The sequence below is a fragment of the Microcebus murinus genome, chromosome 24 (assembly GCF_040939455.1).
Source record: "Microcebus murinus isolate Inina chromosome 24, M.murinus_Inina_mat1.0, whole genome shotgun sequence".
Taxonomy (NCBI): Eukaryota; Metazoa; Chordata; class Mammalia; order Primates; family Cheirogaleidae; genus Microcebus; species Microcebus murinus.
Window position 1 is genome coordinate 24,713,491 of NC_134127.1, and position 21,728 is coordinate 24,735,218.

General features: G+C 53.9%; 1 protein-coding gene across 7 annotated transcripts in view; it reads left to right on the forward strand.

The window, feature by feature from the left end:
* The window catches only part of MSRA (methionine sulfoxide reductase A), a 321,997-nt gene extending 300,705 nt beyond the window's left edge, over positions 1-21,292 (forward strand). For 4 of the 7 annotated variants that reach the window (XM_012775454.3, XM_012775448.3, XM_012775453.3 and 1 more), the window contains exons 6-7: positions 9,073-9,232; positions 20,572-21,292. In XM_012775454.3, the coding sequence (XP_012630908.2) occupies positions 9,073-9,232; positions 20,572-20,729 (318 nt within the window). In that variant the 3' untranslated portion in view covers positions 20,730-21,292. The remainder of the gene's footprint in view (positions 1-9,072; positions 9,233-20,571) is intronic. The other 3 variants (XM_012775450.3, XM_012775449.3, XR_001156784.3) reach the window with 2 other exon arrangements.
* The last annotated feature ends 436 nt before the right edge of the window (positions 21,293-21,728 follow it).

Genomic DNA, 21,728 nt, shown 5'->3' on the forward strand with positions numbered 1-21,728 from the left:
AGAACACCAGGGAAACGCTGCAGCGCAGATGAGACTGAAACGGGGTTTTAAAGATGATGCACTGAGAACTCGTACTGTGACGCCCGAGAGTGCGGCCTGGCGTCAACCCCTTGGGGATGATCGCAGGTAGTTTCCTTAAAGTGTAAGGGAACTCCTGGTGTGGGTTGAAGACAGTTTCCAGATTAGAACTTTCTAGAAGGATGACACACTTTCCACCGTCATATGAGCTTGTCTCTTTACTGCCCTTAGAAGTGCATCCACTACCTTCTCTTCTGTTTCTGTTTTTCCTCTCGCAAACCCGTGCCCTCATGTGGAACCTCAGGGTCGTTAAATGAATGAAATTGCCCAAGCCAAGCGGAGCTGAGGGTCTGGGGCGTGGCCCCACATGGAGATGGTGGCAGTGATTAGTGGCTCGGCAACTCTTGGCAGCGTCCCCAACTTAGATGAGACCTCTTGAGCCGTCCCTGAGCCTTCCAGCCAAAATGATTCGGTTTGACCCTTGTGCTCCGAGGCCTGGCCTCTCGGGTGCCAGTGCTGTCAGTTATAAAGTCCAGACAGCGGCCACACAGAGCACCGCCGTGGACCAGGCTCCACGCTCTCGCACAGCCCTGGATAAGGACGGTTTTCCGTTCCCCGACAGCTTGGAGACTGTCCTCTTCATCCACGTAGTGCAATGTGTGCTTCTGTTCTAATGACTATGTAGACTCCATACGTGACCTGCAGGTGTCTGTTCCACCTTTGTCTACCAAATGCATATTTCTCCCAAAATGTATATTTCCTCTGGTCCTGTTGTATTTTTGTAAGCCACCTCTGATGCTTGCAGAATAAAGCGCAGGTATAAACAAACCAAGATGCAGATAGTTAGAAGCTCCTCCCCCTTGAATCCTACTCTTCTAAGACCCTGATATCGACCCTGGTACTTTGTGGGAGCTCAGCAAATGCTGCTTTCATTGAGCTTGTTTGAAATAAAAGCAGCAAGAGGATAAACCTGTTGACCTGCTGAGAGTCTGTAGGGCTGGGGAGGGCCCTGGTGGAGGAAGAAGTCTGCAGGGCCCAGTGTGGGCAGAGCTCTAGGGCATGGGCAGAGCCTGAGCTCTTTCCTGGGAGCATTCGCTGGCCCAGTCTTCAGGGTGCTTCTCAGAGGTCCCTGCAGACAGAGGCCACATCTTTCAAGTGTCTTTGTCCGTGCTGGTAGCTAGCGGAGGGCCTGGCACATGGCAGGTGGTGATCTCTGGGTTTGCATTGGAAGGCTCTCTGCCTGTGGAAATTACTTTGTTTTCTACCCAATTCCTGTTCTCTTGCTTTCAGTTTCCATTTAAAAATATTCCACATTGAACGTGAAGATGCTTTTGGAGTATTGACTATCTGGATTAAGGGTTTCTTTAAAGAACATTCTGCTTTACTCATAGTCTTTGGGACTTTTTATTCCTGCCCTTCTAAAATTACCAAAAAACTAAAAAAAAGGAAAAGAAAAAAAAAAAGGAAAGAAGCAAACCCATTATAACAGCTTATTGCAGGGCGCGAGGGGTGGAGGCCCTACTGGCCTCCTGTTAACCTGAAAAGCCTTGAGCTGGGCTGCAACGTCACAACGCAGCTAAAGAAGATGGGTGATTGCTCTGCAGCTTTAATCAGAGCAAACGACAATTTTATACTTTAGTGCATGAAAGCACTCTGGAGTCTGTTAAAATTTTGGTCTCCACTATCCAGGTGGCTGTCCTTAGTGACAACATTCATGGATTCCTAGCTGGCGTGCAGGGGCCTGTCCAGCTCTAAGGAGCTAAGTTCTTTCCATGCTGTGCGGGGACCCCTCTTATAAAATTCCCATTTAAACAGTTCTGGGGCCAGCCAGCCGTCGTCAGGGACCTCTGGTGTGGAGAACGTTCTGCCTCTGGCACTTCCCCTTGCCGGTCCCAGTCCCAGCTCTAGTGCAAGACGCAGCAGCTCTTCTGTCCTTTGCAACAGAGACTTTCTTTGAGGCCGGCAATGAAGTTCTCCGGCCGCCTCCATTGTGGTAGCCTGAGCAGCCCTGCCCACTGCGATGGCCTTTGCCCCGAGACGGCCAGGCTGGTCCACGGCGGAGCCCGGACCGGGACAGCGGGGTGCTGCGCCCAGACGGCGGCAGGCGCCCCCGCGCCCCGTGCTGGGGAGACGCTGCCTGCTGCCAGCAATCCCTCCAACAGCTGCTCCGCCAAAAATAAGTTCTCAGCTGCTACGGCCTGATCTTTCCGCTCCCCTTCCCTTTGGAAGCTGAGAATCCAGAGGTCTGCCAGCTGGAACTTGGGAGACTGGGGATTTTCCCCCCCCCATTCAGCTGGAAGGAAAAACAGTACGAAGTTTTTTGGTTTCATTTTTTAACCTTATTATGCCAAAGGAGTTGTGTTCTTAAGGGCAAAAAATACCACCGTTGCTTCTGCATTCACGTTTAGAATAGCATTGGAAGTGGCAGGGCCGCGCCCCTCTCCGCGAATCCCCTGGCAGAAGCCCCCATCGAGAGAGGCAGATGCGGCTCCCACGCGAGGGGCGGGAGGGCTCTGGGAGAAAGCCCGGGCGCCGAGTTCGGCTCAGCAAATCTGCTGCCAGCCTTCGGCTTGATAAACTGCATATTGCACAGAGGACAGGGGCAGCTGCCTGCACTGTGGAATTTTCCAAGGGCTGCAAAACTTTCAAGTCAGAGCTCGAAGTCATCCATTCCTTTATTTAGCAAATATTTATCCACACTTGCTGCGTGCCAGGCAGTGTGCCGGGGCTGCGAAGGTGAATAGGGGACAGTCCCTGTCCTCAAGTCCCTCATTGAATAGGGGGGAGATGTGGACAAGAGAGAAGATGAGTGTGGTCTGCTGTGATACGTGTTCTAGAAGCATCGCCCATAGCATGAGAGCATAAGAGGGGGCAACACGCGGTGGTGGACACGGTTGTGATGGTGACGGTAGTATTGATTGTGGCTGCTGTTGTCACTAGTAACCCACAAGGACGCACATGGAGGAACAACCGGCCCTGCTTCAGATGGAAGGTCTTGGGGACAATCCAGAACTTGTCACAGAGGAGGTGACATTTGAGCCGCTTTAGGAGAATAAGGCAGAGCTTGGGAGTGAGGCCTTTCCTGAGGATTAGAATAACCGTGGAGGCCGGGCGCTGTGGCTCACGCCTGTAATCCTAGCTCTTGGGAGGCCGAGGCGGGCGGATTGCTCAAGGTCAGGAGTTCAAAACCAGCCTGAGCAAGAGCGAGACCCCGTCTCTACTATAAACAGAAAGAAATTAATTGGCCAACTGATATATATATAAAAAAAAAAAAAATTAGCCGGGCATGGTGGCACATGCCTGTAGTCCCAGCTACTCGGGAGGCTGAGGCAGAAGGATCGCTTGAGCCCAGGAGTTTGAGGTTGCTGTGAGCTAGGCTGACGCCACGGCACTCACTCTAGCCTGGACAACAAAAGTGAGACTCTGTCTCAAAAAAAAAAAAAAAAAAGAATAACCGTGGAGACACCCGCGGCCATTGCAGCATCTCTAGAGCTGTGTGCGTGTTAGGGTAGGAGTGGGGTGATCAGCCGCATTCCTGGAGATGGGGCATCTCTGAAGAGCTCTAAGCAGCAGAGACAGCGTGAGTTTGTGTGTCACCTGGTCACTCTGCAGGAGCTGCGGGGGCTGGGCTGCAATGCATGGGGCTGGGCACGGAGGCAGGAGGTGGGCAGGGGTGAGAAATGATGAGACAGCCTGGCCTGTAGTAGAGCGGGGGAGGGGAGGAGACAGATTAAGATATAAATAGGAGGGAAAGTCAGGAGGACTTCACGACCTATGACCTGTCCAGGCTGTGTGCGGGGGTGGGGGTGAGTGAATGAGGGCTGGAGCTGAGATTATCGAGTCCCCCAACCCCTCTGTGCGACTGATGAGAGGAAAAGCAGGAGTGGTAACACGTGTGTGAGAGAGATAAAGATGCGTTGATCCGTGCTGACCTGGAATGGTGGACCTGCTTTTGGGGGCTGCTGCCTGGAGACAGTGAGCATCCCATTGGGAGAGGTAGGCCCAGGGCCGTCAGCCTTTCAGGGGAGTCCCACTGCCAGGCAGTGGCAGGAGGAGAAGGGTAAGGGGCGGTGTTAAACAGGAAGGGGGGACCCTCACATCCATGTCAGTTGATTTTCAACAAGGGTGCCAAGACCATGCAACGGGGAAGGGTTTTCCACAGATGGTGCTGGGACAACCAGATTGCCAGTTTTGTGAGTGAAAGTCATTGCCCAAGAATGAAGCTGGGCCCTTACCTCACACCATATACACCAGTTAACTCCAAGCGAATCAAAGACCTAAACAGAACAGCTAAAACTATAAGCTTCTTAGAAGAAAACATAGATGAAAGCCTTCATTGGGTTTGCAATGAATTTAATGCAAATCTACATTGGCAATGGTGTCTTAGGTATGAAACCAAAAGGCAACATCAAAGGACACTATCAAGGGTATATAAAGACAACCCACAGAATGGGAGAAAATATTAGCAAAATGCATGTCTGATAATGAATTAATGTCCAGAGGATATTTTTTAAAAACCTCCTACAACTCAACAACTCAAGAAAAGGAACCCACATCAAAAACAGGCAAAGGACTTGAATACACATTTCTCCAAAGATCTACAAGTGGCCAATGTGGCCTATGAGAAGATTCTCAGCACCACTCATCATTAGGGAAATGCAGTTCAAAACCACAATGAAATACCACTTCAGACCCATTCGGATGGCTACCAAAACAAAACAGAACAGAGAAGTTTTGGTAAGTTTTGGTGAGGATGTGGAGAAATTAGAACCTTTGCGTGTTGCTGGCGGGGGTGTAAAATGCTACAACAACTGTGGGAAACATTCCGGCAGCTCCTCAAGAAGTTAAACATAGAATTGCTATATCCTATATGTATACCATGGAGTACTATTCAGCTCTAAGAAACAATGGTGATATAGCACATCTTATATTTTCCTGGTTAGAGCTGGAACCCATACTACTAAGTGAAGTATCCCAAGAATGGAAAAACAAGCACCAGATATATTCTCCAGAAAACTGGTATTAACTGAGTAGCACCTAAGTGGACACATAGGTACTACAGTAATAGGGTATTGGGCAGGTGGGAGGGGGGAGGGGGGGTGGGTATATACATACATAATGAGTGAGATGTGTACCATCTGGGGGATGGTCATGATGGAGACTCAGACTTTTGGGGGGAGGGGGGGGAAATGGGCATTTATTGAAACCTTAACATCTGTACCCCCATAATATGCCAAAATAAAAAAAAAATTAAAAAAAAAAAAAAAGAATTGCTATATCCTACAAGCAATCCCACTCCTAGGTAGGGACCCTAAATAATTGAAAGCAGGGACTCAGACACTTGTATGCCTATGTTCATAGCAGCATTATTCACAGTAGCCTAAAGGTAGAAGTGACCCAAGTGTCCATCGACAGCTGAATGGATAAACGAAGTGTGGTCTGTACACACAGTGGGATATTATTGAGCCTGGAAAAGGAATGACACTCTGGCATATGCTACAGGTGGATGAACATTGAAGATGTACATGATGCTAAATGAAAGAAGCCAGTCACAAAAGGGCAAACGCTATCTGATGCCACTCATACGAGGTACCTAGAGGAGTCGAATCCATGGAGACAGAAGGTGGAAAAGAGGTTCCCAGAGGCTGTGGAAGGAGGGAGTTAGTGTTTCATGGGTATAGAGTTTCTGGTTGTGATGATGGAAGAGTCTGGCAATGGATGGTGGCGATGGTTGCGTGACACTGTGAATATACTTAATGCATCTAACCGTACACTTAAAAATGCTTAGCATGGTAAGCATGATGTTCTGTAGATTTTACCATAATAAAAAAAATAATCAATAAAAAGGAAGGCCCGGCAGGCCCGGCACTTGCAGGGTACCTTGCTCCGATTCCCTGGGCTCTCCCATCCAGAGCACATTTCCACCTTGGACATGGCAGAGGGGGCGGTTCCTGACACGCAGGCTGTGCTGTGGGGTCGTCCCCTCCCTTCCCTGAGAATTCTGCTGAAAGGTGTTGTCCCCAAACTGGGAGGAGCGCGAGTGGGCTGATCCTTGCTCTGAGGGACCCCAACCTGCCATTGCAGCTCCCAGCTGAGCGGGGGGACAGAACCCTGCAGGCCGCTCTGCTGATGGGAGCCCTCGCTGAAGTCCCTTCTCCTCAGCCACCAGCAGCCCCCCGGGCTACGTCTTTCCCCACTTTCCTCTCACCCGTCCGAGGGGCACCCCAGGCTGCAGCTTGTGCATTATGCTTCCAAAGGAGCGAGCGTCCGGCACCCCACCACGTCCCCCTCCCAGGGTGCTCCCCAGGGGCGGCTGGGAGCCTGGGCAGCCCGTAGCATTCACATCCGAGGATGGCTACTAGCTAGGAGGTAAGGGACAGAGAGAAAGGGAAGGAGTGTCTCAGTGGAAAGAAACACCATCCTTGCACATAGGCCTGGTCACATTGGTGTCGGGAAATGCCCTTTTCAAGACTGTGTAGTTGCACACGGCCAAGCTATTCTTGAAAGGATAGGAGAGTGATAACTTTTGCCTAGTATTTTTAGTTTCTTCGTTTTGCAATATGGAATCAGTAGGGAATTTTCCAGACTTGAGGTTTAAACACACAATTGTGTTTTCCCTGCACTGAATGGCCCCGACATTGGTGATGAACCTGGTTCCTTCTGCTATTTGGAGGAGTTTCTTTCTGAGAAGTGCAAAGAACACACCTACTGAGTCTCTGGCCACTGAACCCAGGGCCAAAGCTCGCGGCCCTCGGTAGCGGAGTGTCGTCGAGTATCTGGAAACCAGAAGAGTAGATGGCTTCCGGGAACCAGAAGATGAGTTGTCACGTCCAGGCACGGAAGCCAGTGTGCTCGGCTCCTGTCAAGGCTCTGGTTTCAGGCCCTGGTATGCAGGAAGTTTGAGATCCTTGTCTACCAGCCCCTGTAAATGAAAATCCAGAGATTAAAAGGTCCGGGGCTGGCTTGGGGAGGCCCTCTGAAAGCACCAGAGAAGCTCCTGGAACTCGGCACCCAAGACAAAAGAAACACCAGCCAGCAGAGAGGGAAAGCAGGCGAGAAGATTCCAGAAGCAAGGTGCCTCACTGTGTGACGTTTCAGGAGAAAAATGGGGTCGACCCCGCTGACAAGGAAAGGTGCCATCGTGCCTCGTGCAGCTTGACAGCTCCTGGTGCAGGGGCAGGGGTATGGGGCCCGGCTCAGAGTCCTCCGGCCAGTGGAAGGGCCCTGTGTGTGCCGGGGTGACTCAGCCCCCTGGGATAGGAGAGCCTGGGCAGGGAGGACTTCCGGGGGCGGGGGCTCTGGGAGTGTTTGCTGGGCGCAGTGGGCTTCCAGCTGGGCTCTGACACTCAGGAGCAAGGCTGGTAGGTGGCTCTCTGGGGCAGAAATTCCAGAAGAGCCTCCGGCATCTGTCTGCAGCATGCAGAGTCCTGGCACAATTGGGGCCTTTGTTAAGGCCTCATAACGTTGAAGCCATGGGGGACACAGGTGGGATTAGCAGCAGCCGTGCTGTGGGGCCAGGCCTGGACCAAGGCAGACGGGGGGACCTGAGTCCTGGCTCTGCAGGTGCCGCCGTGTGTCCCTGCGAGGCTCACCCCCCCCCCGAGTCCCCAGGCTTCCAACCAGCACCTGCCACAGAGGACTGTCTGGGGGTAAAGGAGACAAAGCAACGAAATACCTGCAACGCGAGCATGTAATAAATGATAAATGCATACTTAAACACACGGTGGGCAAGGAAGTGCATAACTCACTTTAGAAAGATTGCTCACGAAATGCCATTGTAATATTAAGGGTTTTCATTTCATGTTGATGAAGTTAAACTCCATAAAAGGCTTCAGAGGACCCAGCCCTGCACCGCCAGCCCTCTCAGCGTGTTCCAGTCTGTCACCCCGGGCCCTGGTCCGCGCAGAGAGGCCCTGTCGTTCCGACAGTGCCGGGAGACTGGGATGTCACTCTCCTTCCTCCACAGACAGCACGACAGAGACTGTCCCCAGGGGAGGCTCTGGGCTCACACCTCTGATAAGATCCCCTGAACCTTTCCCTTCCCTCCGGGAATTCTGTGTCAGCCCCGTTTCCCCTGGCCCCTGTGTGGAGGTGGAGGCCGCGGTCGGGGTGGTGGCGGCCTTCCTGGAGCGGCTGGCGTCCCGCAGGGCTGTCAGGGTGGGGCCGCTCCCTCCCTCACCTACTGTCAGCAGCTGTTGCTGACAGGTGCTGGGCTCTCTGTGGCAGATGGTGACCAAAATGGGCTTGCTGGCAGGCTGCACCGCCCTCCCTGCGCACACCCCTGTGCACGCCACAGCCAGCCTGGGGCTCCGCTCTCATGGCACCTGCCCAGGGCTGCAGGTGTAGCCAGAGGCTCGCTGCAGAAGGGCAGGCATGACCCCCTGGGCCACCCACTGCGGTCTGGCATCCTTCGGTATTTGGCCACCAGACTGCAAACCCGGCACATCCTTGTTCCCAGGCACAGCCTTCTCCCTCCGTCCCTCGCCGGTGCGCCCAGCACACGGCACGGCTGCGTACTCACGGCTCCCCACCCTGGATGGTATTGGGCCTGGCCCGCCGGAGCCCAGGAAGGCCAGGCCACAGTCGGCCACAGCCACGCGTTCCGGTTGCAGGGGCCGGGCTGCCCTTTGTCCCCTCCCATCTGTTTCCCGGAGCGTGGTCTTGCGTGTGGCAGACGAGACTCACGGGTGCTGCTCCACCGTGGGTAGGATCCGAAAGGCATCAGGAGCCTGGTCTCTGTGAGACAGCAGGACAGGTCTGTGCCCCAGTGCCAGAGGAGGGGACGCAGTGCTCAGCCTCACTCCTGGGAGGGAGCCAGGAGGGAATGGGGGGCTCCTTCACTTCGAGGGACCCTGCACCTAAGCAGGGCCCCACCACCCCCAAGGCATCGGGCATTGCCAGGGGCCACCCAGCTCTGCGACCACAGCCCTGAGGAGCCCCCCCGAGCCGTGTTTAGGCTGCTCATTCCAAACAGCTAACCGGCCAAGGCAGCCAGATGAGGGGGACATCTGGCATGAGACGGTCGCCAAGTCACCCCTGTTCCATCACTGGCAGGAAGGGAATGAGCTGTTTGTGCCAGATTCTTGGAGAGAGAGAGAGAATGAAAATGAGTGCTCCATGCCCTACGTGTCTTCCTCGTCTTACCCCGACACCTCGGCTGTCACTCTCCCTTCCCGGGAACTTGGACGCCAAGGACCCTGGTCCCATAATGAAGGTATGGGGTAGACTTTTGCCACTTGGTGTTGATCTAAGTGCTGGAGCAAATCATGTGAACGGGAGCAGGGTGACAGTGTGGGGAGGTGAACTCTGAAGGAAAATGCACACACGCTCACATGCACTTACACACTCACACACACGCTCACACACACGCTCATATGTGCTTACATGTCACACACGCGCTCACACACGCTCATACACACGCTCATATGTGCTTACATGCTCATACACGCTCACACACACGCTCACATGCACTTACACGCTCACACACATGCTCATATGTGCCTACACACAAGCTTATGAGCACATGTGCCCACACACAAGCTCATGCACACACACAACACACACACACAGGAGGGACAGAGGAGCTACTCACTGGGCGTCTCCCTGGGTAAGGCTCTCTGCAGGGTGCTCTTCTAGGGAGCTGAATAGGGTCCAGTAAGACGACAGGAACTAAGTACCTTGTTCTGCTCCTCCCCAGTAGGGGGAGCTGTTGGTGACTTTCCCTGTAGCGGGTTCTTTGGGGAGTGACGGGCTCCGCCTGGTGCCTGTGAGCTGGGGACAAGGCTCTTGCCCATGCGCTGGGTCGGGGGAGGTGTGTTCTCAGCCAGAGTCGCTGGGGGGTCTAGCTTGGCGGGCTGAGCATGGTCTCCAGTGGCCACGGCCACTCTTTAGCAGCGTGACCTTGGGCAAGGTGCCTCACCTCTCTGATCCTGTGTTATTCTGGCAATGAGAATGACAGTCTGTCGAAGAGTGTTTTATACTTTTTCGACTAACACCTCTACAAGATCATAGCGTCATTCTCATTGTAGAGACGAGAAAATTCACGTGGAGAGAGGTTAAGTGACGTGTCCAGGGCCCTGCAAGTGAGTGTCGCCCTATCAGGTAGCTGAGGCACAGGAAGGGGGAGGGGTGTGGGAGGTGCCCAGCATGGGCAGGTCAGACGCTGGCAGTGGGTGGCGGGGCCCTGGGCAGGCTGGCGTCGTCTCTTGGAGTGTGTTTCTTTACCCTCTCAGCCTAGGTGACGTGGCAGCCTACCGTCACACACACACAGGTGGTCTTTTCTCACATATGAGCCATGTCTTCCTCGCTCTCTGCTTGTTCCTTCGATTTCTCTGAGGGGTGCAGGGGTGGATTTGTGGAACGTTCTGGACCAACTGTCGGAGATTTGCTTGACGACTGTGATTCGCTGTGGGCACGAGACCGGGGAGTTGATGATGTCAGTGAAAGGTGTCGCTCAGGGGACCGGAGGCTGGTGGCGCTGTGGGCCAAAAGAGGGAACAGGGAAGTCACCAGCTCTGGGGAAGGAAGGAGAGCGGCCCCAGGTTTGAATGTGTTGTGATTAAAGTTCTGGGGGGGAGAAGGGGGGCAGGCGGGAGTCAAGTGAAGAGAAGGATCTAGATCCCAGGACGTGGCAGGGGACAGAAACATGGAGCAGGAGTTATCATTAGTCTAAACGACACAGTGCCTGGAGTAGGGGATAGTTTATATTCTTATTAAAATTCTTGCTCGCTCATTGTATTTTTATTTTAACGTCTGTTTCTGCCGCCCGTGGTCGTTGTGTTCTGAAGTCTGATCAGGTTTCGATGCTGAGAATCTTGTCCGGGATCACTTCAGTCTCCAAGCCACGCTGGCAAGCGGATTAACGGATTGCAAAGAAGAAACGATGGATGTAAACTTACTAGGCTTTCGATTATAAGAAATGGGTAAGCTGATGAGCTTCGGCATCAAATTCTACTTTTGTTTCAAGGGTAAATCATGCAATCAGGATCACAGCAGAAAAACTGTTTTGTCACAAACAGAGAACTGGCGTCCGGGCACACGCCCCAGAGAAAGCACCGTGTCTCTGGGAGATGTGCAGACATCAAGGTTCTCAGCATCGTTACCTGGGACCACTCCTACTGTACATCTTTATGGTGACAGTTAAAGAGGAATGTGCAACAAAAGCATCCGGGTTTGCAAATGAAGTTAAGCTGCAATGTGAGTGAGGTTTGCTGTCCCTCAGTGGACATGGGACACTTTTCAGTGAAGGAGGCAGCTGTCGTGAGTGGCTGCAAACTCGGTTCCGGGCCCAGAGTGCCGGGCTCCAATCCTGCCTCCTGTCTCCCCTGCTGAGCGCTCTCCTTGCCAGAGGGGCCGAGACACTGCTTTCCTTGGACGGGCTGTGACGGGGACCACGTGGGACAATGTGTGCGCAGCACGCACGGTAGAGCCGGGCACAGAGGGAGGCTGAGTGTCGTCACAGTCACACGCGCGCGCACACACACACGCACACACGCACACGCACGCTGTTCCTCGTCTCCCAGACACACAGGATTTTCACGTTTGCTGTTAAATATATATCGATCGATACAGTTCTTCATAGAATAGGTCGCAGGAGAAAGATTGCCCTCCAAGGCCTGGGTGCAGGTTCTTCCCCAGGGCAGCACCAATCCCAAGCATGGCTCTGTGTTTTGTGACATCCAGGGCCCAGGTGCAGTGGGGGTGCTTGGCCGGTGTCACCAACGCTCTAGTTTGGAACATCAGACCGTGTCTGCATAGTACCAGAAATCCAGACGCCATGTGAAACTAAGTCGTTCATTTGGGTGTGCCGGCGGAACACGGAGTGGGTGGCATAGGGCTACAGTGAGGCAGGCTCCAGACGGCCCCACCTTTTTGGGGCATAATCCCTGCCACCTCCCCCCACACAGCGGGACACTCCGTAGCATCGCAGAATAACCAACGCTGAAAGTGAATTCATGCCGTGTATTATTTCAAATACATGATTTTATCTGTCCCTCGAAACAGTGCTCAGAGGTAGATGTCTTATCCCCATTTTACAGAAGAGAAGGCCAAGCTCAAGGTCAGCTGCTCAAGGTCATGCGATTTGGTGGAACCAGAGGTAGAGCTCAGCCCCTGTGGTCACTGACCTCTAGACAAACATGCTCTATTTGGGAACTCCTGGAGATGTCAGAAGGAATTCTTGATACATGGAGATACAAAGTGCTACTTTCAGTACATAGTGCTATTGTCCTAACTCCAGTTAACACGGGTTTTAATCATCTCAACTGGAAAGTATGCCGATTACATGCAAATTTAAGTTGTATAATTAGCTTGTGTTCCTGCTCGCTTCTCTTGAGGGAGTTTCTGTTCTTCCACCGGTTCTGAGCCTTGGAGAAAATGAACATTATGTTCTGGCAAAGAACTTAATCCTATGGCCTATTTGGGGTTCTCCGCCCGCACCCTCCCTCCCTGCGCCTTCCTTCCCTCGCTCCCTCTTTTCCTCCCACCTTCCAAAAACATCCCTGCAGTACTTCGCTGCTAAGAAGATTAAACAGCCTGAATAAGATCCCTCGATCTTATCTCCACTCAGGTTTTCATGTTGTTCTCTTTGTTATTATACTGGAAATTCGGAGATCAAAGACGCCAGAGTGTCCCAGCCATGCCTGCTTAGAAGGTGCCTGAAACTGCCGGACGCCCGGCATGCTTGTCCCCGGCACGCTTGTCCCCGGCACGCTTGTCCCCGGCGCGCCGAGACCCCACACTGCAGCGTCGCGGGGAAACAGCCTCCTGTGGGCCTTGCTCCCGGCACTCTCACTGTGTCGTTTTTAAGCTTTAGAGGAAACCTGACAAAAGTTGCTTTCCTCTCTTTCTTTAGCGTCTCTGCACAGTCCCAACCACGTGAGGTTGGGCGCTAAATCACCACAGCCAACCACATCTCAAGTGCATTTTCTCATGCGGCTCATATTTTATTTTATTGTCCTATTTTTAATTTCCTTTGATAATAATAAAAAAGACCCAGCCGTTTAATTCGTAGCCCCAGCCGATACCGCGTGAGGTTGTGCATATTGCAGCCCAAGGGCGAGTTCCTGCTTGCAAGCTGCCCGGCCTGTTTGTGGTTGACAGATGTGACCTACCCCAGGGCCGAGGAAGTCTCAAGGGGGGTTTTAATTTCTTAATATCGAAATGAGCGCAACTTTTATTGTCTCAATCAGTGAATAAAAAAACAATAAAGTTGCTAAGTCTCATTTTTTTTTAAACTCAGCATAAGAGGATTTTAAAAAATTGCAATTGCCTTTGAGGTTACTGTTGAAAGTTAATTTTCTCCATGTTCGGGAAGATTCCGCCAGCAGCCCTCCAGATAGGTAGATATTTCTTTAACTGTTCTGCAATTAGGGTGTCGACATCTGCCCAAGCTGTAGCCCTGAAAGTTCTGCGTCCTGAGAAATCCCCGCTCTGATGGACCGGGACGCTGGCCACTGTCTACGGTCCAGGGTGAGACCCGTCTTTCCGGCAGCTCCGAGTGGCTGCGGCTCATCTGTACATGAGAGATGGTGGCATTCAGAAAAGTCCCTCTGCCTCCTTGAATTCAGTGTTCTAAACATAAGCATCTGACATTTTGCTTTAAGTTCTTTTCTATTCAACCTTTTTGGAACGAAGGATCTTTCCTTTTAATGAAATCTGCGTTTCATTCCCCAAGGTGAAGCCCGGTGTCCTTGGCTTTCTCTGAAAAGTGAAAAGTGGTTTCTTTTTGTGTACTAAATGCTAGGCATATAACAAAACCAGAGGTTGTAGTTAATTGATTGCAGATATGAAAAAGCAGATTATGAACTCTCAGAGAGCTACACAGAGAAGATCTGAGTCTCCTGAAACTGAAAGCCAGGAAAGGAAATCGTGTACAGGAAACGCCGTTTGAATTCTTTTTCAAAACCGACCTATCTCAAAGGAAAGATCAAACGAGAGGAAGTCCTTGAGTGGGTGATTGATGGGAACCAGCTTATGGGTGGAGAGTGCCCTGGGGCCAGAGCAAAGGCAGTGGCGAGTTTCAGCCGCACCACCCTGGGCTTGCCCTCAAGCCTGAGGTGTCAGCGTCTGGCCCCTCCTCAGGCCGGGGTTGCAGCGGCCCCGCCCTGCCTGGCGGGGTGTCACCTTTCAAGGTGCGCAGTAGAGAGGAAGGAAGGATCTGTTCCTCTTGCACACAGGAAATGGTGCTTGGAATTTGGGAGGATGGGAGGCAAAAGATAAGGGGGAAGCAATGGGAGCACAAACAACAACCCCGATTCCCCCGGGTCCCCACCCGAACCCGGTCAGCCTTACGGCCCTCACCGCCAGCCAGCAGGTGAGCCTCAGAGACACCTGCCGACTTGCCTGGGTGCACGTGGCTCCTCCAGTCTCGTGAAGTGCCCCTCTGTGGTCCCACTGTGATGGCAGGTGGTGAAAGGACAATGTGTAGCCGGGTGGCCTTAAACAGGCACACACAAATAGGCCTCCCCTGCCTCGTCTGCTTCCTGCGCGTTGGCCCTGGGGTCCCATCTGCTGGGCCCATGCCCTGGCCCCACCTGGAAGGTTTATCCTCCAGGTCACCATGGCTCCAGGCATTTGATCACTGGGTTTCAGGAACCAGCCCTTCCTGTCTTCACGCCCACCCATTGTGAAATTCCAAGTCCAACGTCCACCTCCCCCAGGATGCATCTTCCCAGCTGTATTAACCTTTCCTTCCTCTGTGCCCGAAAAGGGCTGTTCACACCTGCAGCGCCTCACACGTCCCCTCTGCCCCACAGGGCGGATGTTCATGGTCACACATGTCCTGTCTCCTGCCGCAGAATTCCAACGTCCTGCTGGACGGAGGTCCTGGTCACTCCCCAGCATGTGGTCGTGGGGTGTGGCCCTCAGCGGGTGCAGGATGAGTCGCCCTGGACTTCTACCCAACTCCCAAGACCTTGGTCACTTCCATTTTGTCATGTTTTAGCTACAGCTTCACACTCTCGGGCCATGACATCTTCATCATATGACCTCCTCCCTAAACCATGAACTCCTTGGACACAGGGGACTTTTCCTGCCTCAGGCTGCGTCCCCCAGCAGCCAGCACAGGGCCTGCTGGGCACTTAATTGTCGTGTGTTGTAACCGCTTATGGGCCCCGCTGGGAGCTCCTTGAGGTCAGGGGTTGTCCTGTCCATCCCTACTTTCCTCGTGCCCAGCATGGCCTTGGCATATAGCCGACTGCTGAGACCATTAATTAAGTGAAGTTGCAGAATTTAAGAACTTCCTCGCAGAGCAGTCTTGCTGCTACGGACTTCGCCTAACCGTGCCTGTGCTCCCAGCCTTTCCGCACCACACCCAAACCCGGGAGAGACAATGGAGGAACCAGAGTATTGCATTTGGGGGCTGTGCCCCCAGGTTGTCATTGACCTCACGCTAGGACCTAGGGTGATGGAGCTGTCATCAGCTAGATTGCTGGTCACTGTGGCAAAGGAGAAAAGCAGAGAAGCTCCTGCTGGAGCTTTATGACTTCTGCCTGGCGATGACCTGTGTTAGTTTCACCTGCTGAGCATTGGTCAAGGCGAGTCACATGGTCAAGGCAAGTCATGTGGTCAAGGCAAGTCACGTGGGTAGCTTGCCTTCAGGCAGGGTGAGGCATTTGGAGACCACTGCTACAGTCGGCCACACCTGCCTTCAAGGGCAGCATGTCCGACCTTGTAACATGCACGTAGGATTCAGCAGGTGCGTGGCAGGGCACAGGGTTTGCATCACTAGAACCTTGGGCCCCAGCGGTTGCATGAACAGACCGAACTCTTTCCTTCCTCCCCTTCTCTGCAGAGACAAAACTCAGCTTGCAGCTCTGTTGCTTGGCACTGCAGGCCAGAAGATACTGAGATGTACCTCGAGGGCGTGGGGGGGGGGAGGGTGGATAGATCATGAAAGCTGCTAACTTTGACGGAAGTCTGGGGAGGACTGTGCAAGAACAACACGCCACTCGTACAGAGGCCATCATTTGCATAAGCAGGTGCCTTAAATGGACCTAATTAGGTCTAACTGTGCCACCCCTCTTCCTACTCTCCCGCCCGGGCAGTTGGCAAAGCTGGGACGGGTCAGTGCGAGCCGACTAGGCCTGGTACAGGGCCCCTGCCCCTTTGTGCATTCTCCGTGTCCTCGAGTGCTGTCGTTGGAGGGAGCTCGTGCTGCTCCCATTTGTCCCCCTCGCGTGTGCCAGTGGTGACAGACTCCTGGGGCAGTGCCACTGTCCCTGAGCCCTGAGCCCCTGCTGGCCAGGGCCCTCGCTGGGGTTGAAGGCAAGCACTCGCCCCCTCCTGTGGGCAGGGGTGGGTGCTTGGGTTCTTGCCGTCCTGAACCAGAAATGCGTCAGCCTCTGCCCAGCTCGGAATAGATGGTGTTTTTGTTCTAGTGGTTTTATTTAATGTCCATGCCCGTCATTTTATATCCTTTCCCAGAAGTTTTGATTGATGGCGATCTGGTCTGCCAGAAGCTGCCCGTGGACGGAAACTGCCTGTGGACGGTCTTGGGTGGGGGTGTGTGTGTGTGTGTGTGTGTTGGGGGAGGGGAGGATTCCATGGAACTGGATCTAGGAGGAGCTGGCCTGGCCTCTCAGTTCCAAAGGGGCAGGTGGGAAGCCGCAGCGTTGTGCCTGTACCAGCCCCCTGCTGCCACTAGAGGGCAGCATGAGGAACAGAACCCATGTCCAGCCCAGAGGTCTTTTGCCGTAAAACCGCCCCACTGGCTCCCAGGCAGCAGCTTCAGCTTGGCCTCTTAGAGGTCAAACCCCAGTTTCCAACAGGTTCAGACTCATAAATTGGATTTCTGTTCTGGGAAACTAATGTCATGCCACTAAAATAGTTTACAGAGTTATTAAATAAAAAGAAATGCACATTGTATAGTATATTTTACAAATAATTACATAGAAGCCCAACAGGAAGATAAGGCTCAATTCTTTTGGTGGGTGAAGGAGATGGGGTTTGCCCAGATAAGAGCTCATCCGCTTTCAGAGACCGGAGTCTGGTGCCTTCTTCCCTTGCTGCGACTTTCCCTTTGGCAAGCACAGCCGCAGGGGCTGCAAACTGTGGTCGGCATCAGGTCCTCTGTGCTGAACACGTTCACTGCAGATTGGAGATGCCCGCGGGGGGTGGCCGCCAGGGTATGGGCGGCGGCCATGGTGACTTTGGACTCGGGCGACCCTGCCTAAAGGTGCTGGGTCCGGGGCTGTGATTGGACTCCAGGGGTCCTAGAACCCTTTGACGTTATGAGCAAATGTTTGGTTGTGGGTTTGCATGGGCGAAGCGTCCACAGTGTTTGTCCACTGGATTCTCAAGGGAGCCCCTGATTGCCCCCAGACTTTAAGAACCACTGTCATGCACTCGCGTTTCTTCTTTGTAACGGTATGTTTTCTAAAAAGTAAAAAGTATCTGCAGGTCAGTCCATCTAAGGTGGGCGTTTGAGCTTCCCTGCGGGCACGAGGGAGAGAGGTCACGCTGTATTTGACCCTGTAGCTGTGGCAAGCGCACAGAGAGGCCCGCCCAAGGGAAGGCTGGGGTTAAACAGCAGTGAAGACGAGACCTAAACCGTAAGGAAAGGTGGCTGAGGGACGTGCCCACCGGATGCCCTGAGGTGCCCAGGGGAGTGACTTGCAGGAGGAAGCAGAGGGACAGCAGGAGATTCGTGTGACCTTCCCTTTTCCCGTCTCCCTTCACACCCAGTTTCTTTCACACATTTTTGTCCTGTCCTCCCGCCTTTTGGGGTGGGTGGAGAAGACAGCGCAGCCGAGGCCTGCAGGAGGGCGCCAAGCTAACTGCGGCCCCGGTGGCCGTGGCCGTTGTCTGCCACCCAGCCAGACCTGTCCAGGGGCCTAATGGCAGAGTAGGAGGACGGCTTGTGGCGCTGTCTCTGGTGGGCTCATTGCGCTGCCTTTCAGGCTTTTCTTAGTGGAGTGTCTGCCATCTTGTGGCCGAGGCTGGTACTTCCTGGGCCCCGGAGTCACACCTGCCGACCAGGCTCACCAGGCGCTGCCCCTGGGGTGGTCCTCGGGCCAGGCGGGCAGCTGTGAGGGGAGGACCCTCTTCACACCACGCCTGGCTTAGAGAGGCTCCTGGAGACAGTAGTTGCAAACTCCCAGGCAGAAGGCGGTGTCAGCAGGTGACTGCAGAGGGACTTGGAGGTGACATCTCTCGGTAGGTGGTGTGGACAGCGGGAGGGAGCCCTCAGTAGGCGATCAAACAAACGTGTGCCTTATTCTGGGCTTTAGACTAAGTGGGGGTGTGACTTGCATTCTAAATGTGGACCCTCCAGAGCAAACCTTTTATTTGGTATCTGGATACAGCTGCAAGCAATGAGAGATCATTTTAAATCAGTCGTAGAAGTTCTCTGGTTCTCCTAACGAGCTCTGGGCCAGGAATGTCAAGTCCCGACTTAGCTTTCTCTTTTCTGCAAGCTCTCGAGTGCAGCCCGAGCAGCCGGCACACCCCACAGACTCGCCGTCTTCACCGGAATATTCCATCCTCACAGCTGCCTGGTATCCAAGGCCTGCTTCACGGGCACGCACCAGCAGCCGTCTGAGTAACCACACTGCCCTGCTGTCGTGGGCACTGGCCTATCCCGCACACCCGGGATCGGGGGTCACTCCTGGCTCTGCATCTAACCACGCCAGTTCGTCAGCCCCATGCTCTTGTTCACGGTGAGGTTCTGTTTCCTAAAAACCAACCTGGAACCAAGTCCTGTGCTGGGGTTCAGTCACAGACACAAAACATTTGTGGTCGCTACAGCAGGGCGGGTTTGACGAAGGGAGTTTGGTGTTTACAGATGCATTAGCAGGGCTGCTGGGGTGAAGGGCAGGGGAAAGCACCGTGAGATTTCACCATGTCTGGAAGTTATAGAAATTGCCGGAAATCATTGCCGAGGACTTTCTTAGCCTGCAGCATGGGGGTGACTGGCTCTCAGGACAGGGCCGGGATTGCCCCTGGCAGGGACCTGTGCCCGTCCTCACAGCTGTGCCTTGCAGAATATAGCTTCTCCTTTTACCTTTTACATAGCCTGGCAGACTGCACGTGAATTCCTGTCTTTGGTGGACTCTGCCGGGGGCCTTGTGGCGATGGGACCTGGGAACGTAGCCTCCACGCCTCCCACCTGTGCAGCGCTGGGCCAGCTGAGCGCGCCAGGGACCAGGCAGGGCACTGACACACATGCAGTGGCAATGACAGCACTTCCTGCCCGCGGCTGTGGTGAGGCCACAAGTAACAGGTGTGACGTCTCCGCACAGAGAGCAGCCTATGAGGCCCTTGATGACTGCTAGGTTGCTATAAATTGGCAAAAATAATGTCAGAATGGCTTCTGGTCCACATTGCTACCCCCTGTGAGGAAGCCGGCTACTGCTGAGATGTGGGGTCCCATCCACCCACCTTGGCCAGGGTGCTGTCTTCCGGACTGGCTCATTCCAGACTGGCTGGGCTTTGGGACCCTCAGGGCCTCGTGGGGGCTCAGAGGGCTGAGCAGAGATTCAGGAAATATGTGACATTTCTCAGGAAAAACGTGAAGCCGGGAAGTATGCTGAATGCTAACCTGGGACTCACCCTGCTTGACACATTTGGGGACTTCACCTAAAATGGACCAGTGGACCAGTCCCCGCCTTGCTTCGCAGCTCTGTCCCACACGGAGCCGGCGAAACCGGGGTTGAGTCCCTGTGGCCTTGTGCTCAGTGCTCTGGGCAGCCTGCAGCAAGAGGGAATTAGGGCAGAGCCGACATCCGGGAGGGAGGAGAAGCAGCTTAAGTCCCTGGGGAGCCATGTCTATTTCCTGACCCGTCTCCTGCCCCAGATAGCTCCGTTGTCCTCCCCGATCCGTGTTTACACGTGCCTTGCCCTGGCAGTACATGCCGCCAGGCTGTAAACTAGGACGCAGAGGCTGGTGACGGGCTGACACAGGCCCTCAGGCCATGTCCTCCCTGGCCCTCGCTCCCCAGGCGCCCTGGCCTGGAGTTCAGAGTGCAGACCCCCGCTCCCCAGGCGCCCTGGCCTGGAGTTCAGAGTGCAGACCCCAGCTGACCCCTGCTGGCCAGGACACCCTGCAGCGTCCCTGCTGCTAGAGCCATGGTGCGTGGAGGGACCCTCTGGCCTCCTAAGGGGGCTGGGGCCTGTTCCTGAGCTGGTGGGCGGGGGGACAGTGCCGGGCAGGGCTCCACCCCATCCCTGCAGCCCTGCCAGTCCTCCTCAGGGACACCAGGGAGCCACACTCACCTGTTCTTTCCCTGGGACAGCTTTGGGGTCGGTTTCAAACACACCCATGGGGTCCAAACCAGGGCACACCACTGAGGCAGCATCTCAGTGATGGGTAGAGCATAAATGATGGAGTAAAAAGCTGATCTAAGCCTGATGTCAGCTCCCAGTTGACTGAGGCACAGCCAGGTAAGTGCCCACCCAGAGTCACTGCACTGGGAATGGGCAGAGCCAACCGGAAGGACCCACGGCACCTCCCAAGCCGCAGCGGCTGCCCTCAGCGCCACCCCCCAGCCCTTGCCCCCTGGTGCTTGCTCGCTGGTCCAGCCGGGGCCTGACGCTGCCGCTCTCTCCCCACAGGTCCTCTCGAAGCATGGCTTGGGCCCCATCACCACCGACATCCGGGAGGGACAGACTTTCTACTACGCGGAGGACTACCACCAGCAGTACCTGAGCAAGAACCCCGACGGCTACTGCGGCCTCGGCGGCACTGGGGTGTCTTGTCCTCTGGGTATTAAAAAATAGTCTCTCTCCATGTGCTGGGCCCTGGAGGTTCCTGCAAAACTGCTTCCAACAAATTGGGTGATGGTTTTGCGATTTATGGCTTTTTAGAAATGCACAAATAGCAAAAGGCATTTATAGGAGGTGCAATGGCAAGTTGATAAAATGCAATTGGTCTTCTGATAAGTTATGGTGTGGTGGAGCTGAGGAGTTTTCTGGATTATCCGGGGTCTGAATGAAGATAGCAGAAACGCTGTGTTCTCCCCTCTTGGTCTGGGTGCCTGCCCTGGAAGCCAGGGGCTGAGCCGGGAGACTGCTGGGCAGGATGAGGGACCTTGAGAGACCTTTGTCTGTGCCCTCCTTCCCCCCAGTGCCTTAATATTTGCAAACATCTGTAGCCTCAGTGGCTCATTCCCTAAGATGCTTTGCTCTATGGGACCTGGACACCTGTCTGGGGCTTTCTGTCCCTTTTCAGGCCGCTTTGTGCAAAGAGTTGAGACAGCTCGATGAATTCTAATGCTTCGCTTATAGCTATGGGAAATGCTTATTCTAATAAAAACCTGCAGCCCATTAATGCAAATCGCCTGGCCTCTCGTCTGTCTTCTCCTCATTTCGGGAGACTTAAGAGCTCAACAAGAGCTTGGGAAGGAAAAAGCCTCACAGTCATTCACCCCCAGATGGGAAATGTTATGATGGAAATTTCTGGCAAAGATGCAGACCTCTAGCTGCTTGCAACTTTAGCAATAGAAGTTGTTGTTCAGGAGCCTGTCACCTTCCACTCATCAGGGACTGTGCTAGTTAGAACAGACACCTTCAGTCCCTGCCCCTAAGAGCCTCTGTAGTCAAGACAAGGCATTGTAGCAATAAACATGTGAACAAATGACTAGATGAGCTGATTTTGGGTCCTGATCCATGGTATGGAGACGGTGAACAGCCAAGTTCACAAGTTGTGTTGGGGGCCATGGGGTTGCCTGAAGGGCTGTGGCAGCTGGGCTGGTTGGAGAGGCTGAGGCTGC